Here is a 24,574-nt window from a genome sequence, read left to right on the forward strand (position 1 = left end):
GCAACACAGAACATAATTACGCTAGGAAAGGATGAGCCTACAAAAAGCCTGAAAATCATACGCATTTGCAAAAGAAACTCTTAATTTATTCTTGCCCCTCCTAAATGGCAAGGATGCAGAATTTTTTTTCCTGCCATGTTATTCTTTTGCCATGGGTTCACATCCTAAGTGAAAGAAACAAACAAAAAATTTTACAACCTTCTCAGTCTTACTCATTCTTCAGCAACACATGGGCAATGAGGACCCAGCTAGACAAAACAAAACAAATGAAACAACATGAAAAACCAAACCAAACCCAACCCCCAAAAAAGTCACACATCAGTGTTTAGTCTGAAATTGATGTTTGAAATAGAAGGGTTTTTGGCTGGTCCACATGCAGTTTTATCTACTTTCATATTTGTTCACATACCAGATAGTTTCCACAAGTTTTACTTCTCTAGCACAGAGAAAGTATACAGCAATATCACTGTTCCCCAGGAGCTTGATTTACAACTTGTATACACAAAGGATTTCAGTTTTCCTTTTTGCTGTTAGACAAATGGCAGCAAAGCTGTTTAGCTTACAATTTTACCCTCAAACTCTTTAACTAAGTTTGGGGACTAGAAGCAGTCATGTCAATCTGGAATACTGCAGCATCAATAATCTTCCTGCTCATGACAGCTCCATAAAGAACTCCTTACTGCTCCTTCTCTGTAGAAGCATGAAGCCAGCACACTCTTTTGTGCATCAGTTCCATCTTTCCCCCAGTTTCTCCTCATGTACATGCAAGGGAAGAGGAAAGTAGTGTCCTCCACCTTCAATTTTTTACTTTCTTTTGCGATACTCTGTTCTATTCTTCTCTCACTCCCATCGCTCACCTGAGCACCTGCTATCAATTTTTTTCTGCATCCAGCAATTTCTCAGGAATATATGCTGCACTACAGTCACCTTTGACCCATCGCTGTAGAAATAGTACAGGAAAAAGAATGCACAACCTCAATTCTAATCCCTCTCCATAGCTTCCTTCCTGCAGCTGTAATGAAACACATATGTCCACATTTGGGAGATGGAAAGGCTATTCCTAGCTATTTCCTTACTTCCAGATTATTTTTTCTGAACTGTGTCTTACTATGTTTAACTTGACATAACCTGGTAGAGGCTAAGGCGCTGAAGGACAGAGCCTGAAACACTATCCCCTCCTTTCTTATGAAGTACTGTTTCATTTTGATCTCGGTTTTCATTTAGACCTTGGTTGAAAGGCCCACTGTCGAAGCTGGTCCTTGCTCTTCTATACTCAGTTACTGTCCCTTGCAGACTGGCACTCAGATTGTTGTTTCAGATCAGTGGGACTGGATCTCCCAAGTCACTTTCAACTTTGTCTTGCTTTAAAACTCCATTGTTCTTTTATGCAGGGTATAGAGAGGCATTGCACCCAGAAAAAGGAAGACTCCAAGACAACACTTTCCAACATGTGAACCACAAATGCAGATCATCTAGAACTCTTCTAAGACGACGATAAAACATGAATTTAAAAAACCCAGCAACAGCAACCGCAGAACACCAAAAAGCCAAAACACTAAACCAAGATTTATTAATGAGCTTAAATGTACCACTCAGACTACTATCAAGTAGCAGGAAACTTGGGAAGAAAAATGAGTGTCAGAAATCAGAAAAGACAGAAAAAAAATCTGTATTCTGTATGAGAATCAAGTTCACTCTTTGAAAATGACAGAAATGTTGCTGGGATAGGTTTTAAGTAATAGACTATATCAATAGAAGGAAATGGTATCAGTACAAACTATTCCATTTTCTTGAAGGACTTCAATCACATCCGTTCAAACACTGAATCTAAAACCTGCCTTTGTTTATCTAGGAATGCCAAGGAAGTCCACAGAAAAAAACCCAATACCTCCTTCCCAAATGAACAAAGCCAAACCATGGCCCCAGCTGTCACAACTTTCAGGGCACGAATCAACTCCATCATACCCATCCCTTTATAACATCACTGATGGAGCTTATCAACTCATAAAAGCTATCACCTTTAAAGGAATGCAACCAAAATCAGAGTTAAAAATAAGGTATTTCTGAAGCATTGGAACTCTTCTACTACCTCAAGACACTACAAGCTGAACTGTCAGACTTTAAATATGTATCTTTCTTCACGATGCTTTCTAAATGTTAAATTCCCTGAAGAAAAAGCCAAGTGAGCAAGAGTACGCTGCGACACAAAACTGTGGGTTTTTTTTAATCACCTTAATATCAACATCACCTTATTTGTAAAAACAAGTTATTTGGAAATTACACAAATTGAGCCCTTCATTAGAAAATTAAAGGCATATCTAAATTTATTCTGATACCTGCATTACTAGCATGCATTTCTTCCCTCAAGTCTGGTCTAGAGACAGAACTGCAGCCTCCTCACTAAACTATTCCACACCCTTCTTACTCTTTTTTTTTATTATTATTATTCTCACTGTTTCATCCTCTTGGACCTATCTGGCCTGACACATTTCAATCTCCTTCCAGTACAGCAACTTGCTTGAAAGGTAAATTCTCATGTCAGCCGAAGTAAATCCGTTTCACCTACTTCTGTACCACATTACATTTATCTGCTGCCTGTTAACACCGCCACACAAACACGCTTTTAAGCAGACCACGAGTCTGCACCCTGGAAATGCTTGAAAGCCGTTCTCAGCAATACTACAGAATACGCTGAGGTGTTTCGCTCGGGGCTTTTTTTTTTTCCTTGTTAAACCACAATGAAAAGACAACGTGCCAAAAATCAAAGACGCTACAAGTTAAAAACTCCCCCGTTTGACTTTGTTTAAGTTTGGAGAAGAGACCGTGGGCCTCGGAAGGCGTCCGGCACCTGTCAGAGGTTGGGGGCGGCCGGGGGTCTCGCTGTCACAGCCCGGCGCGCCGCGCTGCCCGTCCCCAGGCAGGTCTGCCCGGCTGTTTGGCTTGGCTCGCTCCCCCGCTGGAAGCCTGCCGCCGGGAAACCAGCTCCACGCCAGAACGCTCCCCCACCGCCTTCCCCTCTCTCCTTTTTAAAGGGCAGCCCCGGTCCATCCCCGCCGCTGTCAGGGAGGAGAGGCCCCACCAAGTTCGCCCGCAGGCCGGCGGCTGCCCCCCGCCACCGCACACACACACACGCCGGCAGAGGGGCGATGGGGGGCAGCGCCCGCGGCTCCCCCGCGGCAGCCGTACGGCGGGCAGCGGGACCCGGCGGCCCCGCCGAGAGGGAAGGGGCGACGAGGCCGGGCGCCTCACCGCCCGCCCGCCCGCACACACCCGCCGCGTCCGCGGCACCCCCCCCCCCCCCCCCGCCGCCACTGCCGCCACCGCCAACAGCCCCGCAGCCACCGCCGGAGGGGGTGAAGGAGACGAAGGGACGGGAAACCTGGGTCTCACCTTCCTTCTCGGCCCGGGCCGTGTGGAGGAGCACTGCCAGCGCCAGGCGCAGCGCCGCGCCCCGCCAGGCGGCTGCCCAGCTGCCGGCGCGAGTGAACGGGCAGCCGGGGCAGCCGGGGCAGCCGGGCGCCGCCGCCTCCCGCCGCGCCGTCATCGCGCTGCCGCAGCCGGTGCGGGTCCGCCGTGTCTCCGGCCGGGCCGCGGCGCGCGCGCGGAGGACCTCGGGGAGGGGCGGGGGAAGGGGCGGGGCGGGGCCGGGCCGGGGGAGGCGGGCACCCCGCAGCGCGCTGCGTCTCCTGACGCGTGTGTCACCAGCGGGCGGGGGAGGGGGGGTGTGGGCCGGCGCCGCGCGCGCGCACGCACCGAGGCGTGTACCTGGGGTGCCGCCCCGCCCCGCGCCGCGCCCTGCCTGCGGGGGCGGGGTTACCGGGCCAGGGCGGAAGCGGCTGCCATTTTAAGTGTGGGCAAGACGCCTCTTGCCCCTGTCTGAGGCAGAGGGTTTGGGAAGTGGCTCGTTTTGGTTTGTTTTATTATTTATTTTTTTTTAACTGATATTCTAGGTTTTCTGTAGGTGCTGACTGTTCGTCGTGGGGTCATCCCGCCTCTTCGGTGCTCTCCTCGTCTCTCAAAGAGTTGGGTTGCCGGTGTTACTGTTTCCCTACGGAGGGCGCCGGTGCTTCTGCCCACACTCAAGATGGCGGAGGGAGGGCGGCTGCGCGCAGGACCGCGGCGGAGGGAGGGCTGTTCCCTGCGGAGCGCCGGGTTGGCGCTACGCGGCGGGCTCCGGGCGGGGACGTTTCTTTCCGATGTTTGCGTCCTTTTCCCATGCCTTGGCTTCCCGCCCTGCTGGAGGCCCAGGATGTTGTGGGGCGGGGAGGCCAGTAGCCCTGCCAGTGAGGGAGCCCGCCCCCCGCTGCCCGGCCCGGCCGCTTAGCACCCTCGGCAGCAATAAAGCAGAGGACGGGGAGGTATTGCACGCCTGAGGCGTAATGTGAGGCCCTGTGCTGGAGCGAGGGCGTGATACCACGCGTCCGCCGCGGTTGAGGAAAGATCTCTCTCTGTACCTGTCACTCTCCGTTTCCGTGACACGGGTGGCCTTAGGGCCTTTGCGAAACACGTGAAGTGATTTCGTGGTGGGGAGAAGGCATGTTGGTAGTATGAGGCTGGTAGTCAGGTGGACATAGTGTTGTGCTGGCAAATGAGTACGTGTCATCAGTGCTGAAAGGCCCTGAGATAGCAGGCCTGCAGCCTGGCAAGGCAGCTGATAAAGAGGGTGAACCGCAGCGCAGCCCTAGCTTGCCGAAGTTGTCTTAAATAAAGCAGCAGAGGGAAGAGTGTGGTACAAATGGTCTCTGTGCACTGATGGACTGGGTTAGCTTTCTAGACTAAAAAGCTGTATGCACCCATGCTCTGTCCCTTAATCATTCATTTCCCTACGTGAGCAACATACCACGTTGGGTTTGAAGTGCTTGAACACGTGGTTGGATTTCAGCTGTTGCAACAGTGTAATAGATTTGGATAGTGTTATAAATCCAAAGTCTGTAAGGTACTGACTAACACACAGCCTAACTAAAAATAGTAATGATATTATGACTCTTACCCAATCACAACATACACTGTTCTTTGTGTCAGAACACCCCCAAGACACTTCAAAATTCTGGGTACTGTTGTTGAGCTATGGCTGCAGCATCAACTAGATTTATTTTCAAGGGAGAAATGGAGTTGGAAACATTGGGTCAAAGCCTTTCCTGGCAACAGTGATGATTTCCAGAAGACATGTGAGGAATCAAGTTGAAGGCTTCTGTGTAATTACTAATCTTTCAAATTGCATAACCTTTTGACTACTGTATTGAAAAAGGATGTACATGAATCAGTGACTTAGGAGCATGGGTCTCTGTTCACAGTTCTCAGAACAACCCAAGCCACAGTAAATGCAAAGCCCGATCACCTCTGTGAGCGCAAGCCCACATGTTGATTTCTGTGGGGGATAGGTACGCACATCAAAGAGCACAATCAAATCTAAGAACTCAGAAAGACAAAACAACAGTTAGTGCTGCTTCTTAATTACAGTGGACCCTGTATTATTTTGATTTTACCTTCTTAACTAGGCTTCTGCTGTACATGTGTTACTTTTTTTGGAAAAAGTAGTCAGCTATTTTCTGTTTCTCCTATTTCAAATCCAGTAATACACAACTGAGCAGCCAGATTTTCTTGCTGTAATTCATGCTGTAGAGCATCTTACCCACTAAAATGAATGGGAGCTCTAATGAAACTAAGATGTAAGGATGGCAAAATCTGCCTTGGAGTAAAAATGGAAATGCCAACTGTGCTATTAAATAAATAAATAAATAAATAAAAAGTTTAAAAGGCCATGGTATAAATGAGAGAACAACTGTGAGTCCTACCATTATGGTGTGTACGAATCTTAAACCTTACAGCATTAAAATATGGGGAGTTTTTAATTGTTCTATATACAGAATGTCTTTTCCAAAAGATATTATTAGATGTGTAGAAAACAAATAGCTCACAGTACATGTTCTCCCTTTCATCTCTGTCCAGAACTCCCACTGTTTTCTGTGCAGGAAAAAACAATACAATATGGTTCAATGTCTGTAAATGATTAATAATTCCATTAATTTATTTCTGATTTAATCTGGGTTATATTATTACGTACATGTTTGAGGCCCTTCAAGTTGCTTGTTTTACGCATGCAGTGCATATAAATATTAACATTTGGATATTGCAGTACTACTTGAGTATTGAACAGGTTTTTTAAAAAACAATTTATATACTAGAAAACCCTTTTTTGTAATAAGCAATCATGAGACATAGAATACAGTTCTTACAGAAATGTACTTTTCAGTAAACAGAAATTGCATGAATACTTAGACAATAAAGTTCAACAGCTGACTTTTCAGATGAAGAAATGCCTTGTTCTACTGGAGAATGCATCAGAAAGACTTTGAAATGGGGAGCCATACTCTGAATTTCTATGACCATTGTCAGCTTTGGCAATCAACTTTTAGCATGATTGCCAAAAGGGAGTAACTAACACCAGAAGAGGTATGGTCAGTCTGCCTTCAGTGGAAAGGTGTGTACTAAAGACTGACATTTACTGAGCTACGGTAGTTTAAAGTATTTCTCCTAAGCACACCCATGTTTCAGCATCTAACTGTCACGGAAGTTACCTTTGTTGATAGTTTGTACTGTCTTTCTGGGCAAGAACCCAGAACTGCTAGAATACAGATGTGTGATTTCTGTCCTGCCACCTTTGCTATGGAGGCAGGAACTGGGAGAGTAGCAGAATGTTAGTCAGAAGCCGTAATGTCTTCAACTGCTGGTACTCGTTAGAGGTTATCTGCCTGACAGGCTTCAAAAGCAGTAATAAAATGTTAGAACTGCCTTCTCTCTCCTGCAGGGGGTTACCTCTTCTGCAGGACACTGATCAAAACCAGGTGATGTTGCACTTGAATTAATGAGAGATGTTCGTGGGGTCCCTTTCTCGGGCTCTGCTGGGAGGACAGGAACCCACAGTGGGAAATAGAGTCTCTTAAACTGGCATTGAGATTTCTGTCATGAATGTGCCCACATTACTTTCTCTTTGCTTTTACTAGCTGTTGTACATGGTCAATTCGTTGAAAATAAACCAAGCAAAGAAAGAAATGGGGAGGGAGGAGGCTGTTGGGTCATCCAATCAGCTTTCCTGCTAGTATAGAATTAGTCCTGGTAGCTTGTTTATTAGTATTTTTCAAATTATTTTTTAAATAACAAAGAACTCCCACCACTTCTTCTAAAAAATCTGCACAAACTCTGCTCTTCACTGCCAACAAGATTTTCTGAAACTCAGTATTTCCCCACCTTCTTTTCTTTTGCTCCTACTTGTTCCCATATGTATAAGCCCAAGTATTTCCTCCCCATCCCTAAGGTTTGCATTACTTAAGCATTTGCTGGCTGGAGACATGCCTCCATCTACCTCTGCTTTAACGAAACTAGATGTATTAAGCTCTTTTAACCTTTCTCTATAAAACCACTCTTTCAGATAATTCTTGCTGCTGTTCCTTAAATTGCCTCATTTGCCTTGACATTATGATGGATTGCACAGAAACGGTGCACATACCAGCACCAAGTCTGCTAGGGAAAAGTTGTGCTTTCAGAAATGTTTCAATAAGCTTGAGCTGCCAAAATGAGTTTGCATCACTTCAGTGCTTTGCATCACTTGGCTACATCTTTGAGCACCCTAAAACTGGGTTTACCTTCCTGTGGATCTGTGATTTGTCTTTTACTTGCCAATAATTTGCAGCTCTGGTGCTGGGCTGGACCTGTGTGCTGAAGACAACCCTGCAGTGAGGACAAGTGGCTTGGGGCTTCCCTCCACTGCTTCATTGTCCATGCCATCTTCAAGTCACTGGGGGGCTTAGTTTCCAACATTTTATTTGCGGCATTACAAAACTTGTGCATGAATAAAATAGAGTAGATATGATATATTGGGGTTTTAATATTCAAGATTGTCTACAAGATTTATTTTCAGTGAACCCTTGTTACTTTTTAATTAATGACTATTTTCAAGACAAACAGTGGTAAATTTGCTTTTTTATTATTTGTTTTACTTCTATGTTCTGTTCACTTAATCATTCATATGATCATTCACCTAAATTAAAATCCAAGATTTGTCATAAAATTTTTGTTAACCCATTGAGAAAAAATATCCTTCATTTCTTTAAGATTTTTACATTTTATGAATTAAATGTAATGATCCACACATTACTTTCTGAGAGAAAGGGATGATCACCTTCTGATGGGCTCATCATGATACACACTTGCCCAATAAGAGCCTGCTTTCACCTTTGCCATGATAAAAAACATGACACGCTGTATGGTTTTGGTTTACCAGTTTCCTCTAATAAAAGAAATGATGCAGTATTTTACTGTCAATAGTGCTAGCTGTAGTGTCACTACTGTGAACTACAATGTGAACTGTTGCTGTGGTTACATCCCAGAAAGTTGCATGCAATAAACATTAGCTTCATTCATTTGACCACCCCTTCGTGTTTCCCTACTGCTACATCAATGTCATGCAATCGCTGTATCTTAGCCCCTCCCTGCTGCCGTGATCCTGGCACCAGACAGAGTGGGCTGGTCTGATCTGGAATGACCTAATTAGATGTGTCTGGCATATAGGTTTGATCTATAAAAGGTGAAGGCACCTAGAGGCTGGCTAGACACGGATGTGCAGCTATAGCATAGTGGCAGACTGTGTGTTGGGTGACAGACTGTTACTTGACCTAATGCATTATCAGTGTCCTCGTGCCCTGTGCCCATGTGGTGCTACACGCTGGGACATAGCAGACTTGGGAGATACAGCACAAAGCGCTCGATCCTGCCACAAAGTCCAACATAGCAAAAGACTTCAACACCAGGTTAGCTCTGTGCATAAAAGTATATTGTCAGTCGGAGCATGTCTTTTTTAGATACCTTGCTAGTACGCTCCAGACTTTACAGATTTGTTCCCTAAGGATGCAGCAATACAGCCCCTTTTTGCTACCAGTACAGTACTTTTGCTGCCTCATTGTTTGGCGACCTGGCACAATTTCTGGTGTAGCCGATAGGTATTTTGGTGTGACAGCAAAGTGTGTGATATTTATTCCCCCCGTACTCCACACTGATTCAGCAATGCTAGAATTTTATAATGCAGAACTCCTCTCAATGACAGTCTGGTAGAAAACCATGACTGCTGACACACTATCATAGTGTGGTACCCACATATCATGCTAGATAGCTGCTCATTGTGTTGTAAATTCTGTATGTCAAATTTTCTGCTGGAAGAGGAGGCATCTAATGCAAAAGCACCCTTAACTGCAGAAGCAATCCACTGATGCATTAGAAAGCAGAGAAAAGAGGAAGAAATACTAAATGAATGGGCCTGAACAGAGTGCTGAGTAACCAAATATGTTGTTTAGCCCAAAGATACACAGACTACATTCTTAAGTTCCTAAAGCTTTTTTGAGTGTTGAAACTTCATTGTAAATCTGTTCTTTCAGTTAAATGGGACTCCACAAAAATGGTGGTATACTCATCTATGTGTATCTTTTCTGATGAGCGCATCCAACGATATTGCAATGATGGGCATCATGGGTATTGTGCCTGGGTGAGAAGATATTAGTTAATGCTCAGACTGGTGAAGTACGAGTGATTTTCATGGCAATTGGAAAATGATCAGCACACTTGATCATTAATCCAGTTGTCTCCATGCAGATTCAGAAGCCCAGCCACAGACACCTCCACCTGAAATTCTGGGCCAGAGTTTATTCAGTCCCAGGTTACCTGCCAATGCATATGGAACCCAGATATCCCTGTGGCATAGGAGGGCATTTCTGTGAGATGCTGTTGATCTCAGTTTACAAGCTGAACAGAGCAACAGATGAAGCATGCAAAGAGGGCACACATCAGGCGCTGTGGATTCCGGTTGCTGCCTGGGACCGATCCTCAAAGGACACCAAAGTCAGAGACATCTGTGCATGGAGATCAACTTGCAGGATGAGGCAGGATGAAATGCTGGTGGCAGAATTTGATTAAATGCCTTAAAATTTGAAAGCACCTCCATCTGCTTCTTCCTGCTTTATATGCTTGTGGTGTGTCTTCTCCATCTTTTTAAAATCTCTCTTCTGGAAGAGCTAGAATAATTTGATGATTAGCTGCCTCTCTTTGCTCTTCAGACAGCTCTAGATATTTTCTCCATCTTAACTGAGTCATATGTTACATGATATGAAGAATGAGTAGGTGGATGTCTGGATTTTCCTGTCCTTTCAGGTAGCCTATGTTATCATTAGTACTGGCATTCTGGGTACAGGCTCTTGGGTGTGCACTTCTTTTTTTGGTCTTCCGCTGTCTCTTTCATTTCTGTTTCTGGGTTGTATTTTATAAATTATGGCTTTTCACTGTTGTCCAACTTCCCCTTTGCTGCCGTGGGCAAGCATCTCTTTCGGTTCTGCATGTTAAAATAGGAAAAAAGAAAAAAAAATGATGAGACCAAACACTAGGGTATACTCTCACGGTGCAGCTTTGTAGGTTTAGAAAGACCTTCCCTGGTATTTTATTACTTTGAACTGATTGACATCACTTTAACATGTCTTCAAGTGCTTATTATCTCATCACTCACATTGGGAAATAAAGGTTCCCAAGAAGCAATACAGAGATGCTTACGGGTGAGGGTTAGCTCCAAGGTCTATAGGCTGTACTAGTACGATTCCTCAAGAGTCTAATCCCTCAGCTTCCATGTTTATTTGTGACCTCCCCACGTTTATTTGTGACCTCCCCACCTGCTTTTAAAATGTGCTGTGTTGACCTTTTTGTGCTATAAGCTCTGGGGGAAAGAGTGGGGTCTGTAGAACTGAAGAGCTCATGAGTGTTGTCTCCTCCCTTTCACCCTTCAGAGGAGATATTAGATCTGTCAGGGCAGAAAAAGAGAGAAGTGGCACCAGCTGAGTGGGACAAGAGTAACATAGCTCCTGCAAGAGGCTTCAGTGACAGCGTGGGGCTGAGCAGTCCTGCAAATGGGATACAGCCAATGCTTCAGGATTTGGCTGCAGTTACCGGTGCTGGCTCTTCCTAACTGGGCTAGCATGTCATCGTAGAATCACAGAATGGTTTGGGTTGAGCAGGACCTTAAAGGTCGTCTAGTTCCAACCCTTCTGCCATGGGCAGGAACACCTTCCACCAGCCCCAGCTAACCTGGCCTTGTCTTACTGTCCTGCAAAGCTGTATCCGGTGCCTACCAAATCCCAGTCTGCATAAGCTGAGATATAGCTGAGTGTGAAACATCCCAGTTTTTTGTTATACAGCAGAGTACAAAAAGATTCAAAACTGAAGTGGTGCCTTGGTTGAGGAACTATGATAGGTTGGAGGACCAAGGAGGCCTGAGCTGAGGCTCCTGAATAAGTAATCTATTTTCTTGAAGAAGTTTGTTTTTAGTAAGAACCAGTTGCTCTTCTTCCAGGTGCTGTTCTCCCATCAGCAACGCAAGAGCTGTCAGCCTTGCCTGTCTGAACTAAGGTATGGATGTCTGGGCATGCATCAGGATGGAGGTAGAATTTCATCTAACAGAAAGAACAAGGGGGCGAATTGAGAACCCAGAGAAGACAGAGCATTTGGGAACTGATGCCCTCTCTGGAATATTAAAAGACCTTGTGAAAACCTCAGGAGTTATGTCTGCATGGATGGGTGTGGAGAGTTGCTTGCCTACTCTTACACTTGGAGCTACCAGGATGCAGGCCAGCTCTGATATGAAAACTCAAACTGCAGCGGTGTGACACCGTGATCATTTACCATAACTGCTGTCTCTGCAGGACTTATCAACACAGCCCTGAACTTACAGTTAATGCAACTACCTGACATCCAGACCAGCCTGGCTTACATTCAGCCAGCTCAGGCCACAAACAACGGCACGCACCACTCTGCATGGACACTTTTGGTTAGCTGCAGGAGCCAGCTCTTACATGGCTTCTGCAGCAGTCGTACACGGATACAGAACGAATTGCCAGTCATTGCACAGTGGAAGCAAACCATCCCTGTGACAACAACACTCAGTACATAATTTCGTATTTTATAGTATATAATCCCTTTGGATTGTTCAAATAATATGTAAAAATTACAGTATATTGAAACAAAAGAAAAAAGTCAAACGCAGAGATCTCTAAACGGACATATTTAAAATTACTTTGAAATGAAATTAAGCTTTTCAAAGACAAATGGGTTTCTTGTAGCTCCAAAACAAAATAGTAAGACACAAAATCCAGACTGACTTGTGCAGAAATGATTTAAGTGGTGAATGGGGAGGAGGTGGTCATAGAGAGCTGAGCTGAATAAAGTACATTTGCAAGTTCTTGAAAAACTCACCTAGGAGGCAGTCCTGCAGAAAATCTGTAAACTCATTATGATTCAACTTGATCCAGATAAGGTTTTCATAGGGGTATAAAGGAAAAAACCTCTGATCTTGGTTGCTGTGGTAGAAAATTGAGTAATAAACAATGGTTCTGTTAATGTCTTAATCGTAGCTTACACAGAATTTTCTCTTGCCAACATTCCTTTGCTTCTCATTGTACTTTGACACAGCGTGATGGCGTGAGTGTCTCAAGTGAGCTCAATAGCTCTTCCATGAGGAGGCCTGACTCCTTGTAGGCCACCAAAGCTGGATGTGTCAGAAGAAAGGGACTAGATGAAAAGCAGCCAAGGGGACTTCCTGGCTGGGAATCGTGCAGCCAGCCATCAGCCTGCTTTCATGGAAACACTAGTAACAGAAACATCCCCAGAGAACCATTTGGGCAAATAACGATGACAGATGGATCTGGGAAGTCCAGCTTCTCCCTTAGGCAACATCTGCTGGTCTTGGAAGTATCCAGAAAGCCACACCACACTGAAAAATGAAACAAACAAATAAATGTGCAAGAAGAAGAAGAAGGACAAACCAAGATAAATTAGCTGCCAAAGTACATACTTGCTGCGATAACCTGCATTTTAACAGTAAAGCTGATGAATATGTTGCATAGCAGCACTCATGCCAGATAGAGAGCAAAGATCATTCAGTATCATAATCAAGAGTCTGAGGCCAACAAGGGCTGGTCATGTCCTGAACTTGCAGGTATTAAACTCTTGATCCTGCTTGAAACGTGGCTATTTACTCTCCTTTCTGGTTTATCTGCACATCCCTCCTAAAATATGGGAGGGAAAACACTTCAGAATATTGGTAAGTGAAGCTTTGTTAGAGTCTTGCATGGTTCATAAGTCTTGTCATCTGTTTAAAGTTAGAAAACCGAGTTACAAAATGGGTACACTGACTGAAAGGCAGGAAGAGGGAACACCAAGGCTTTGAATAGAAAACCTATGAATTTATAAGAGATGATAAAGCATTTTTTTGAAACTACTGTCCCTAATAAAAAAACCCAAACCCTAGTGCTACAATGACATTCTGTGAAATTCTCAAACGTGTTCCTACATTTGGTTATTGATAAATAAGTTGGTAACCTAGTGGCTACCTATATAGAAAGCTGTGCAAGTGTCTGGAGCACAAGTGAAAACTGACTTATTTATAGTTTAACATTTCATTTCTTTTCATGCTTCATATCTTTGAAACCAGTGTCATTTTTAGCTCTTCAAAATACAGGGGCGCCAGTTTCGTCTTTGCAAACCTACATTTTTAAAGGAGGGTGTTTAAACAGTGCTGGCAACTTTGTATTTCTAAATGTTAGAGTACTGGTTTTCATCTAAATAAAGCAAGCAGGATTTGCAGTTGAAAATTAAGTTTGTAAGCTCAGAAAATATGGTTAGGAAAAATATGTGGAAAAACAAAAATTCCAATTAAAAATATCTGCTAAAATTGGACTGTAACGCCTGCTGCAATGTTACTGTTACCAATGCAGTTGCTGCAGAAAGCAGAGTACTGGGACCAAGCACAGAAGCACAGGAATTAACTTTTAGCTACTCCAGCAGGGCAGAGCCCTGTGAATCACGCTAGGAAGCACAGATCAAATCCTCTTATGTAAATATCATACAGGGCTGGCACTAATCCTCTGTGCACCCTAGGAGGACTGCTGATGTGGCATTCCCCAAATGCACATTTGCTTTGCGTAATTGTGGGCAGTCGTTCTCGGGCACAGGAGGCTGAAGTGTAAACCATCATATTGTCTGCTCAGGGTGAGCAAAAACGGTTGGGGAAAAGCAAACCGAGCATGACCCTGGGTTCCCAGGTCCACCTCATACACCCCTTGTGGTCACTGCCCTCCCCACAGATGGGATATCCTCCCCCCAGCACAGTAATGTCTCACGCCTGGGTCAAAGCCTATGGGGACCCAGGTGTCCTGTCCCGGTCCCAGGTCCTGCTGGATCTCCCGAACCATGTCTCTGGCATCCCCTTGGGTTTCCCAGCAGTTTTCCACTTCAGTGCGGAGTGCAGAGGAGCCATCTCCTGTTTCACACCAATGTTTAACTTGCTGAATCAGGACTCCATGAACTGATTCAGACCTGGTTTCTGGTGACTAATGCCAGGCACTCCCTTCCTCCTAGGCAGCGGTACCTCCTCAGTGTTCCCAAGCCCTGTTCAGCCAGGCAGCTGCAGGACTGGAGACCAGATGTGCTGCTCTCCCCCACTGAACAAGTGGTGACAGATAAGGCCTTCTTTCAGTTGTGGGTTTTTTTCTTTTTAATTTATATTTATTTATATAACAGTGTCAATTTGTAGCCTGAATTTTAAAAGAAAAATATCTGCGTAGTTATACGGTCATAAAGTATAATCCCTGCACACACAGATCCTATAGTTTACAGGACTGATCTTCTCGAAGAGAGTCTGGGTGGGGTACTGTGAAACTCTTGCTGTTGCTCTGCTCAGTCAGCTGGGATCAGATGTGGAATAAAGCAAATATCTTAGGAATGCTTTTAGCATTGAAGACTTTATGATAGGCATAATTTTATCGATGTGAAGTTGTCTTCTACCAGGTTGTTTTATCATTCACATGTAGAAGTCTAAGACTTAGGAGATCACTTTGAGTGAAAGGTCTGGCCTGATCTTTCGTTTGCCTTTCCTCACCCATCAAACACAAAAGCTGTAATGTAATACAAACACAGCAATTTCGCACTAAGACAACCATACAGCACCACCGCCAGGCACTCTCTGCAACTTTTCCCTATTTTGTTTAGCAAGATATTGAAAGCATTAGCAGTTCTATCACTGCTGTGATCTCTGTTGTTGCAGGAAGCCCACCAGTCCTCGCTGGCTCCAGTATGAGACTGCCTGCACAGGTCTGGGGGATATGCCACATCCTTCATTCTAGATTATCAGTGAGACAGAAATGTTTGTTCTGCTGACCAGGCCCACCCGTTGCATGCAATTTGTCTCTTGAAGGCTTCAGTGCAGAAGCCCCTGACATCCCCAGTGAGTTAAACCTTGACTCATCTTCTAAAAAAGCTTCAGAGATCTTTTTGCCTAGGCTGGATCTTCCTCTTGTGGGCCTTCTTGGGTGTCTTCAGTTTTATATCTTGAGTTAGATAATTTCTTATCCTCTGAAATATCTCTGGCGTATGCATGAATCTGAAAAGTACTCCGCAGAACTTGTGGTGATTTGTGCTCTATCTGAATTTTTCAGTGTCAATGTAATTGGATGACCCAGACTCCCAGTCGAAACCAGTAAGATAGTGTGCTCTGACTGCAGGAAAGTGTGCTGCTATTTTGAACCATATTTCTCATAGTTAATGCAAAGCTTTGACTCAGTTGTTGAGGGTTTGGTGTTTTGTTTTTTTTTTTCTTTAATAGTTGCAGTATGGGAAGTTCAAGATGATGTAGATGAGGTCAGGCCATTTTGCACCACCCAATGCAATCCCTCAGAATTATCCGCTGTGACAAGAAAAAACAAGATGCAAGGGCACATTGTGGTATGTCAGCTGATACTACACCCAGCCGCATTGCTCAAATCCTTGCAAATTTAAGGAAAACGGGTTGTATTAGAGCATTAACTTCTATTCTTTGTCTTCTGTGAATGTTTCTCTAATTTCTGGACAGTGGGATGTTTCACACTTCTTCGCCATGACATGCTGTGAAACGTTTGCCTATTGTCCTTAGGGTCTGGTAATGTCAATCACATTTTTTGTTCTTACTTGGAGCTCAACTTTTGATGCCATGTGAGGCCATGTCCTGACAAGGAGAAAACCTGATGACACAGCTGTAGTTTCAAATACTCCAACAGGTTCACTTAGGCATGCTATTGCACAATGACCTAGTTTAGAGCTATCATGGGAAGCAATTAATCTCTGTCACTCTATACTCATTCTAGAAGCACCTGAAGCCCTGAGAACTCCCTGGAGCCATGTCTCTTCCTGCCAGCTTTCTGTAGAGGGGTTCAGCTCTGCTCCAGAGCACATTTACTCACTTCAGTAGCCCAGAGCCCCTCCGGAGTCTCTAGGTGAAAGCAACTCTCAGTAAAATAGCAACAGGAAAACTGATCGCACAACATAGAATCCACTGAGTTTTCACACCACCAAATTTAAAAGGAGATTAATTTCTTTTGGTGTCTGCATCAGGCAGTCATTGGTAGCTCCCAGTGTTATTCTGACAGTTTTCTTCCCCTTCAGCTCCAAAGTATTTTTTGTGGATCATATTTCCACCAAATCACAACCCTTTTCAGCAGTTGATTTCTGCAGAGAGCAGCAAGTGCCTGGACAGCTCTTCACACATGTCACTCCGGTTGTTGTGTGCCAACATCTCTGCAGCTCCTGCTTTCCTGGATGAGGCTTCCCTCCATTTGGGCAACTCCACCTCCCTTGGCCTTTGTCTCTATATCATCTGCAAATACCATCTGGCCCAGGGCCCCCTTAAGAAACAGCTTCTTTTATCCGACCCATGGGATGCCTGTGAATGCATTGCACTTGGGCCTCCTCCAACTCTTTAGTCACTGGAAATGGTTCCTTGAAATGCTGCATCTGGCCTAAACGACTCACCCTGAGGCTGGGAATCCACAGCTGATACCTTTAAAAAAACACCCTGATTTTCTGTCTTGGTTGGTAGCCTATCCATGGCATTATCTTCCTCAGCTAACAAAATATGAGTTGCCTTTGTGCAAACTCTTTTAAAAGTAAATGTTAATACAAGACTTTCTGATGGCCTCCCCCTGGGCACGCAGACTCCCTCTGTTACTCATTCTGAATTCAGTCCATGAAGCTGTGCCTCACTTAAACCATCTTCTGACCAGAAGCAGAGGGAAACCCCCAGCAAAAGCTTCCTCAATGCAAATAACCACCTCTGTGGAGGTTGCCCTATTGCTGCTTTGTGGTTTGCTGTTTATTCGGCATTTCCAAGGAGCCAAGTTTCTGCTTTTTTCCTTCCTGCACTGCAAGAGAAATGTTATGAGACTTTGCTTTGCAAGACACACAGCCTACATATTAAAAATTGTGGCAAAAGTCTTTGGCCTTGCCATCCAGAAGTACCGTCAAGATGCTTTCCTGCTTTCCTTTTACCCTCAGAGAGTATTATCTCAATGACTGGAAAGCCCTCCTACTCAAGACCAACAAATTTCTTCTTAGAAGAAATACTTTTTCTGTTCTGAGCCTACTGCTGCAGGTGCAAAGTATCAAAGGCTACCAGGGAAAGGCAGTAACATGCCCAGTGTGGAGAGCAGCGTTGCCTGCCTTTGCTGCTGCTGGCTCAGAGGCAGCAATTACAGTGCAAAGCTGCAAAACGTGTTATTAATAAAATACAGCACCATCTTTTGGAGGAGGTGCTGTCTGGCCTGGTAATTTTAAACTACTTATTCTCTCACCTATCTACAAAAGAGCAGGGACTGGGGGCTGCAACCTAGAGGCAACTGAGCCGCCAGAAAAGTAATGGTTAAGTTAAAGCCATGCACAGATTTTGTGCAGGGGAAGGCTTAAGTCAAGTCAAGGCAACAACAAGAGGCTCGCAAGACTCTTCTGACCCTGAATCTGGCCCTTGAACTGGGAGCTAGACCTGCAGAGTCCTGCTTTTAGGTGATATTTTACTTGTCTCAGTAAATGAACAGCAACTGCTTTGTCCTTGTTATCAGAGTGAAAGAATATTGACTCATACTTCTGCCAATTTGGTTTATGGTTGCTGCATGGTCAAAGATTAGTAGGGTGAGCTAAGGCCTTGATTCAGGTGGGTTACCAATACATTTGCAATAAAGCATTTAATCAAGACTTTGTCTCTAGTCAAATAGATGTTCTTATGAAGATTAAATTAGAATTGTACTTAATGAGGTTTTCTTCTCTTTTTTTTTTTCTTTTTTACTTCTTCGCAGAAAAGAAAGACCTAGAATAATTTCTTACTGTGGCAGTACAATCTCATTTAAATTTATAAGCCCTGTAATGACTTTCATATAGCACAACAGCTGACATGTAAAGATAAACAGCATTATTTTATTATTTCTGTGACTCACTTGACATCAGCCCACATTTATTCATACCTTGAGAAACATATTGATGGGTAGGGAAATTTGTTTTAATTATCAAGCAAATGAATATTTTAGTTAATTTTATTTATGGTGTATATCTATCACTGTAATAAAACGCAGATATTTAGGGCAAAAGTCCTTTCTGAGTCCTGTGGCTTGTGATCTCAGATTTGTAGGCATCAGACAGCTTTTTCATTAATTTAGGTCTGTGGGGGAGCTACAGTTAGTAATACTGGTAAAATAAGAGCTGCTGAATGTTCTTTCCATGTGACCTAGCAATTGTAGCACGTGCCATCACCTGATAACTTAGTTGTTCTCTTGTACAGTCCTTGCTATGATGGGTTCAGATACTTGAACTCTTTCTCCTCTCTGGCTATCAGATGGCTCTAAACAGTGAGTGTGGTCTAACAGGCTCTATGCAGAAGGCTCGGCCTTTTTTTTTCCGCTGAAGGGGAAATTGCTTACTGCGCAGGGTTCTGGGCTCATGAATAAAAGTACTGGGTGCCTGGCCGAGACCCCTCTATCTGTGCCTGTCTCCTTCTTGCTGAAGGAAGGCCAGTTTTCTAAATTTTTTCCCCATCATTCTGAGTGTGAGAGTTATTGATCCCCCATTGCCAAAGATATCTGAGACCTTCCCAGCCATCTGCTGTTCCTCTGGGACTGTGATGCTGCACCTCTCATCTCTGTGGCGTGACTCCGGTGGTTTCCTTTTGCAGAGGCAGGAGATGGAGATTGGTAGCCTTCAGCTCAGATCCTGTCATACCTAGTAATGTGACTGCCTTCCACTTACCTAATGTACTGTAAAGTTTCTCTTATCAGTAAAAGTCTCTGACACAGGAGGAACCCAGGAAGTTATAAGAGGCAAAAAAAGACCCAACTATAAAGGCACTTAAGTTCTAAGTGATGAAGAGATCAGTCATAGACTGCTCCACTTACTCATTCTTCCAGCTCCTAAACACTTCTGTAAGTACTATATAAAACCAATAAGCAGCTGAGTGCTTCATGTTGCTGAAGAATTGATATATGCATGTTTCAGTTCTTCAATTTGTTACATACAAAGCCAAGAATGAAGAACAAAACCATCTATGTGAGAAGAAATCACTTAAATACAACTATTTGAAGTGGAGGAAAGGGTACTACCCTACAACTGGGAGACCGACTTTTTCTGGGTGTTCCCAAAGTTATGCTTTCTGCTTGTCTTCCTCTGATGATTTTCCATATCTCCAGTGTCCCACTGCTTTTTGTGCTGTACAGCTTTTGGTCATGGGCTTCTTTTGAGTAAGCAGATACAGCTGAAGTTTTCATGATGCCTGAAATCTTTAGTTGGAAAAGATTCAAGGCAAATACAAGAGGCCACCAAATCCCTTCCTGTTACCAGTAAATAATTGTCAAAGACTACAGAGAATGTTGTAGACATGTCAAATTTTTGGTAATTTCAGAAGGAGAAAGGGTAGATCCTAATGTAAATACCAAGTGGTATCTGCCCTGGGAGGCCAACATGCCAATCAAACTGAAAATAGCTCTTCAAGTAGAAAACTGCCTGCAGCTTTAATCAGCTTTAGCTACTTTTTTTGCAGAGTACCATATTTACCAAAGTGTAGGGCAACCTTGAATGTAAGGTGACCTCTCACTGTCTGTTTTAGCAGGAAAAAAAAAATCAAGTATCACCATGTGCTGAAAATTCCCTGAATTATCATTGCAACCCAGAATGATCCTTTCTCTGACAAGCCACCCCCAATGCTTGATGGAGACGAGAGAATTAATGTGGAGCAGGAAGTATGTTGGTGGTAAGGACTGGGCTTGTTCTTAGATGAGACAGTCACTGGTTCCATGGGAAGTCAAGAAAAAAAACAGCAAATAGAAGTTGTACCTCTTTAAAACTTGAAGGGTATTTCCAGGAGAATTTCTGGAGAGAAGTGTACAGAAATGACAGTAAAGACTTTAGTAAAGAGTAAGTGATTTGTGCCTATGATACTGTCCTGGTTTCGGCTGGGATGGAGTTAACTTTCTTCTTAGCAGCTAGTACAGCAACAACTGAAAACATCAGTGTGCTATCAACATTGTTCTCAGATCAGAGCCAAAACACAGCGCTGCACCAGCTACTAAGAAGAAAGTTAACTCCATCCCAGCTGAAACCAGGACATACACATGGATAATGACATGAATGCCACCTGTAGGCAATTATGTAGTTTATGGGATTCTACAACATAACCCATACATTGGTGGAAATAATTATATCAGTAATTAAAGATAAACCTTGCATCTAGATCCGAGGATCAACAACTGTGGGAAACCACAGCAGCTTCAGTATTGGGTTTGGTAACCAGATTATAAAAGAAGGAACCATGAGCTACAGATATTCCTTGCTAGCAGCAGTGCCTTCAGCTGGCATTTCAGGATGCTATTATAAGCGTCCTTAGAGATCCTTTTGAAACATTTGATAACGTCACAAGGGTAATTACATTTTTGTCCAACTTTACCCGGGAAATAAGGCACCTGGAGACAGTTAACGCCTTTCCTACATGCAGCCAGCCAAATCCCGTGCAGAAAAGCTGCCTTCTGTTTCTGAGCGCTCCTTTGCTCTCTGTGCAATTTGTGATTGCAACGGTGAGATTGAATTTGTGGCATAACAGCTCAAGTGGAAAAAGTGCACATTAATTCCAGAGGTTGGCTAAAAGTCCTAAATGTAGTACATCCATCCCAAATTCTACAAAACTGACCATTTCTACATTGGAATCTCCTATGAAAATGACTTCATTTACTTTAGTTCGTTCATGATTTAGGCTACAATTCCTTTGGGAATCAGATTAATGCTGGTACAAGTCCAAATGCCCAAGTTTCCACAGAGGAGTCTTCTCTCCCTCGTTCCCCCACCTCTGGTTCCAAAACCTGGAAGAAACCTGGAGGTTTCCCAAATCATTAAAGGTTTCTAGATTTATTTAGCTTAAAACAATTTTACTGTATGTAATAACAGGTTTGAACAGAAAGAGTACTCAGTTTTTTAAAATTTTGCAATTCTTCTGGCAGTTCCAAACTTCCTGGAAACTGCTGAAGACATCCTTCAGATGTTTCGTCCTCATTACACTCATAGTCATGGGATTGCCTGGGTTTAGGTGTAGAACTCAGACTTTCAGCTTACAAAAAGTTTGTTGGGGGTGATTCCCAAACGTTTCTGTTCACTCAGCCAAGCAGAACATAAGGAAAAACAAGGAAGCCAATATAAAATTATTTTGTTTGGACCTGTATCCCAACATTGCGCATAGTTAAAGCGCTCAGAGCCACATGAAAACATGGCTTTGAACCACAGAAAAGTCATGGCTCAAGGATGTATTACACATGCATGAGGACTACACGGATGACTTGACAGCTTACAGATGCTGGGGAGGAATACATTTCAGGAAGGCCAGGGCCGTAGATCATTGCCTGGCATCTCTTCAGCTCTGTAAACTGTTCTCTCCCGGATCAGGTTTCAGAAAGGAATGCTGTCACGGGAGATTTTACACCATGACTAAAACTGCTGACTTTCCAGCAGGATGTTGAACCTCCCATTCCAGGCTCAGCGCTTGCTTTATTTACAAATGCAGCCCCTAGTTTTTACACGGCGGAAGAACAGGGGTAAATGCTTTGCCTTGGGAGCATTATGTGTGAGCGGAGAAAGTACCACTCATCTCCCCAGCACCACAGTCTCTCCTCCAGAACAGTAGGAAAAGCCCTCATCTGCAGTCAGGGAGCTATTAGAAGGAAAGAGCATGAAAAGGAATTGGAGTTCACTGTCAGCTTTGATTCCAGCAGAAAAATTACCTATAGAATAGAGCATCCGAGGCTGCAATGTATCTTCCGTTGCATTCTTCATGCTGGGAGGGAGGATCTGGACAGGGTCTACTGCAAAGGCAACAGCTGCAGGGAGGTTTTGTGGCTGCGTGGTTCTGCTAAAGACCTGGCACTCTGTAGATTGACTTGGGACAACTCCTAGAAAACCTGCCTTTTGCTGTACGGTACCAAACCACCAGCCAGGGGACAAATCTTTACTGGCAATCACACCAAAATACTATTTTTAGTGAAGTAATGGGTAGTCAATTATTAATCTGAAAGTTCAGTAATACTTAAATGGTGATAGTTTCTATAATGTTATAGAAAGATGAAGTTTCCTATTAGCTGCTCTTTCGTAGTAGCAAAAATTTACCTCAAAATACAGAAGTTCAAAATGGAAACCCATGTAAGCATTGGTAACTTGTGCTGTGGGCTTGGTTCAGTCGCTGCCAATGTTCACAAGTTCTTTATGAGTGACAAGATTTTATCTTGAGTCCCAGCTTCCTGAGTCATGGGATTCTATGATATTCTCCCCTCTTTTCCTTCCTCTCCTGTCAAAGGATGACTTGGCAACCATCATGGAAGTATTTGAAACTGCAGGCTTCCTGAAGCCGGAAAAAAGAGAAAGCAAACAAACCCACCTTTAATGTGTATATACATACACATGCATACACCCATACACCCATAGGTATATGTATATATGGTATGGATGGGTGCGTCCATGTGTATCTGTCCATCTGTACGGAGTGAGGCAGGGAGAGAGAGACATAAACATCTCATGATCTTTGTGAAAGCATGGATTTCAGCTTCTGGAAGGCAGTCAGCTGCAATGCTAACCTTCTGCAAAAAAAAATTAATGAAAGTTTGGAGCTACATAGTTTGGAGAAGACTCCTCATGCTGCCACAGGAGGCCCTTTAGGAGATAGCACACTTTGTGGCTGGGTCTGGCAAGCACTTGCTCCACTTCAGCAGCTTTTCACATGGATGGAAGTGGTAGCCAGCAAGGAGCTACGCATCAAGGAGCACAAGACCTCTGTCTCTTCCAGCAAGAGATTCCAGCACCCTGATACTGCACTTCGTTTTCGCACTCGTGGTAGTAAAGTTTGCATCATACTTTGTGAGGTCAGAAGCTAAGGATTCAAAAATTACATTCCTCCTCATGAGTAAGCTTTAGCATGATCTGGAATGACTCATCAGGTTAAAGGCTTGCAAGGCCAAGCCATTTATGAAAATAGGCTTTTAAGTATTGGCTGAGTTTTCTGAGAAGGAAATTTTGTATAAAAAGCATGAAGAATTGCATCCAGTAGGTACTAAATATTGAAATAACATTTTTGTCAAGGTAATTCTATACACTATAGACTTTCTTATTTGTCCCTTATGTTTTTTTCTATATGCCAAAATAAATTTTAAACAGAAAAACCAATACATAAATGCCGTCAAGTATTATTGCCATCCAATATATCCAGACTCATTTAGTTAACTTGTCAGGCTTAGTTTTTACCAAGCTCTTTCTGTGGCTATGACAAATTGTATCTCCAAATCTGATTATTCATTAAATGTCTACTGTGAATTTCAGGCTCCCTCATGCTTAAAATACAGTGGATGTTTAATGGGATTAAGAATTAAAATATGTTTCTTAATTTTATTTAATTTATGACTTAAAATTACAGAATTTAAATTCTAAGGACACTGCAGAATACATCAATTAACCGTACTGAGCTAATTAACTTTTTTAATAATTTTTTTTACTACAGCACATAAATTTTCAGACCTGAAAGAAACCACTGGACTGTTTATTACTGAGATTAGCTTAAAGGCTTTGTTTTGATTTCAGTGGTGGACACATTTTAATCTATTTTTTTAGTTAATAATGAGTGACTGAATCCTCATTGCAGAAAGATTCAATGATGAAATTAAACATTATTTTGGAGTATTGTTTCCCACTGTTTCTTGAGTGCCATAATAAGGTCTTGGGAAGCTTGTTGCAGGACTTCAGAGACATGAACACCTCACTTCTGTGCTGTAGTAAACTACAGAAATTTTGCTCTCCTGCAGTTGGGGAGCAGGCTTAGAGCTGAGGTTCTCATCACCTGCTGCACAGAAACCCCCGAGCCCGGCCCCGTGCACACCTATAGTGCACACCTATAGTGCACACCTATAGCTAGCTGCTAGCTATGGGAGGTTCCCACGGATTCCTGTAGATTCTGGCTTAAATGGTTTAACCCCCGGCTGGTAATTAAGTACCACATAGCGCTCACTCGCTTGCTCACTCCCCCCTCACCCTGAGGGATGGGGAGGAGTGTTAGAAAGGAATGTAAAACTCAAGGGATGAGATAAGAACAATATAATAATTGAAACAGAATAAAAATGAAAGTAGAAGAATAACAATGACCGGTGCCCAGCTAATCCTCCCAGAAACGATCTGC

At 43.5% G+C, this 24,574-nt stretch overlaps 1 protein-coding gene and 1 long non-coding RNA gene across 2 annotated transcripts in view; one reads left to right on the forward strand and one right to left on the reverse strand.

Annotated features, from left to right (window-relative positions):
* Window positions 1–3,620, reverse strand: part of TMEM131 (transmembrane protein 131) — a 102,374-nt gene extending 98,754 nt beyond the window's left edge. Inside the window, exon 1 of the mRNA XM_080377362.1 lies at window positions 3,391–3,620. Coding sequence (XP_080233488.1) covers window positions 3,391–3,544 — 154 coding nt within the window. The 5' untranslated portion in view covers window positions 3,545–3,620. The remainder of the gene's footprint in view (window positions 1–3,390) is intronic.
* A 96-nt stretch (window positions 3,621–3,716) lies between these two features.
* On the forward strand, window positions 3,717–12,434 carry LOC308059675. Its single transcript, XR_013926362.1, has 2 exons — window positions 3,717–9,945; window positions 11,384–12,434. It is a non-coding gene; the product is annotated as an uncharacterized lncRNA (long non-coding RNA).
* Window positions 12,435–24,574: the final 12,140 nt, after the last annotated feature.

This window comes from Falco punctatus (assembly GCF_963210335.1).
Source record: "Falco punctatus genome assembly, chromosome: 2".
Taxonomy (NCBI): Eukaryota; Metazoa; Chordata; class Aves; order Falconiformes; family Falconidae; genus Falco; species Falco punctatus.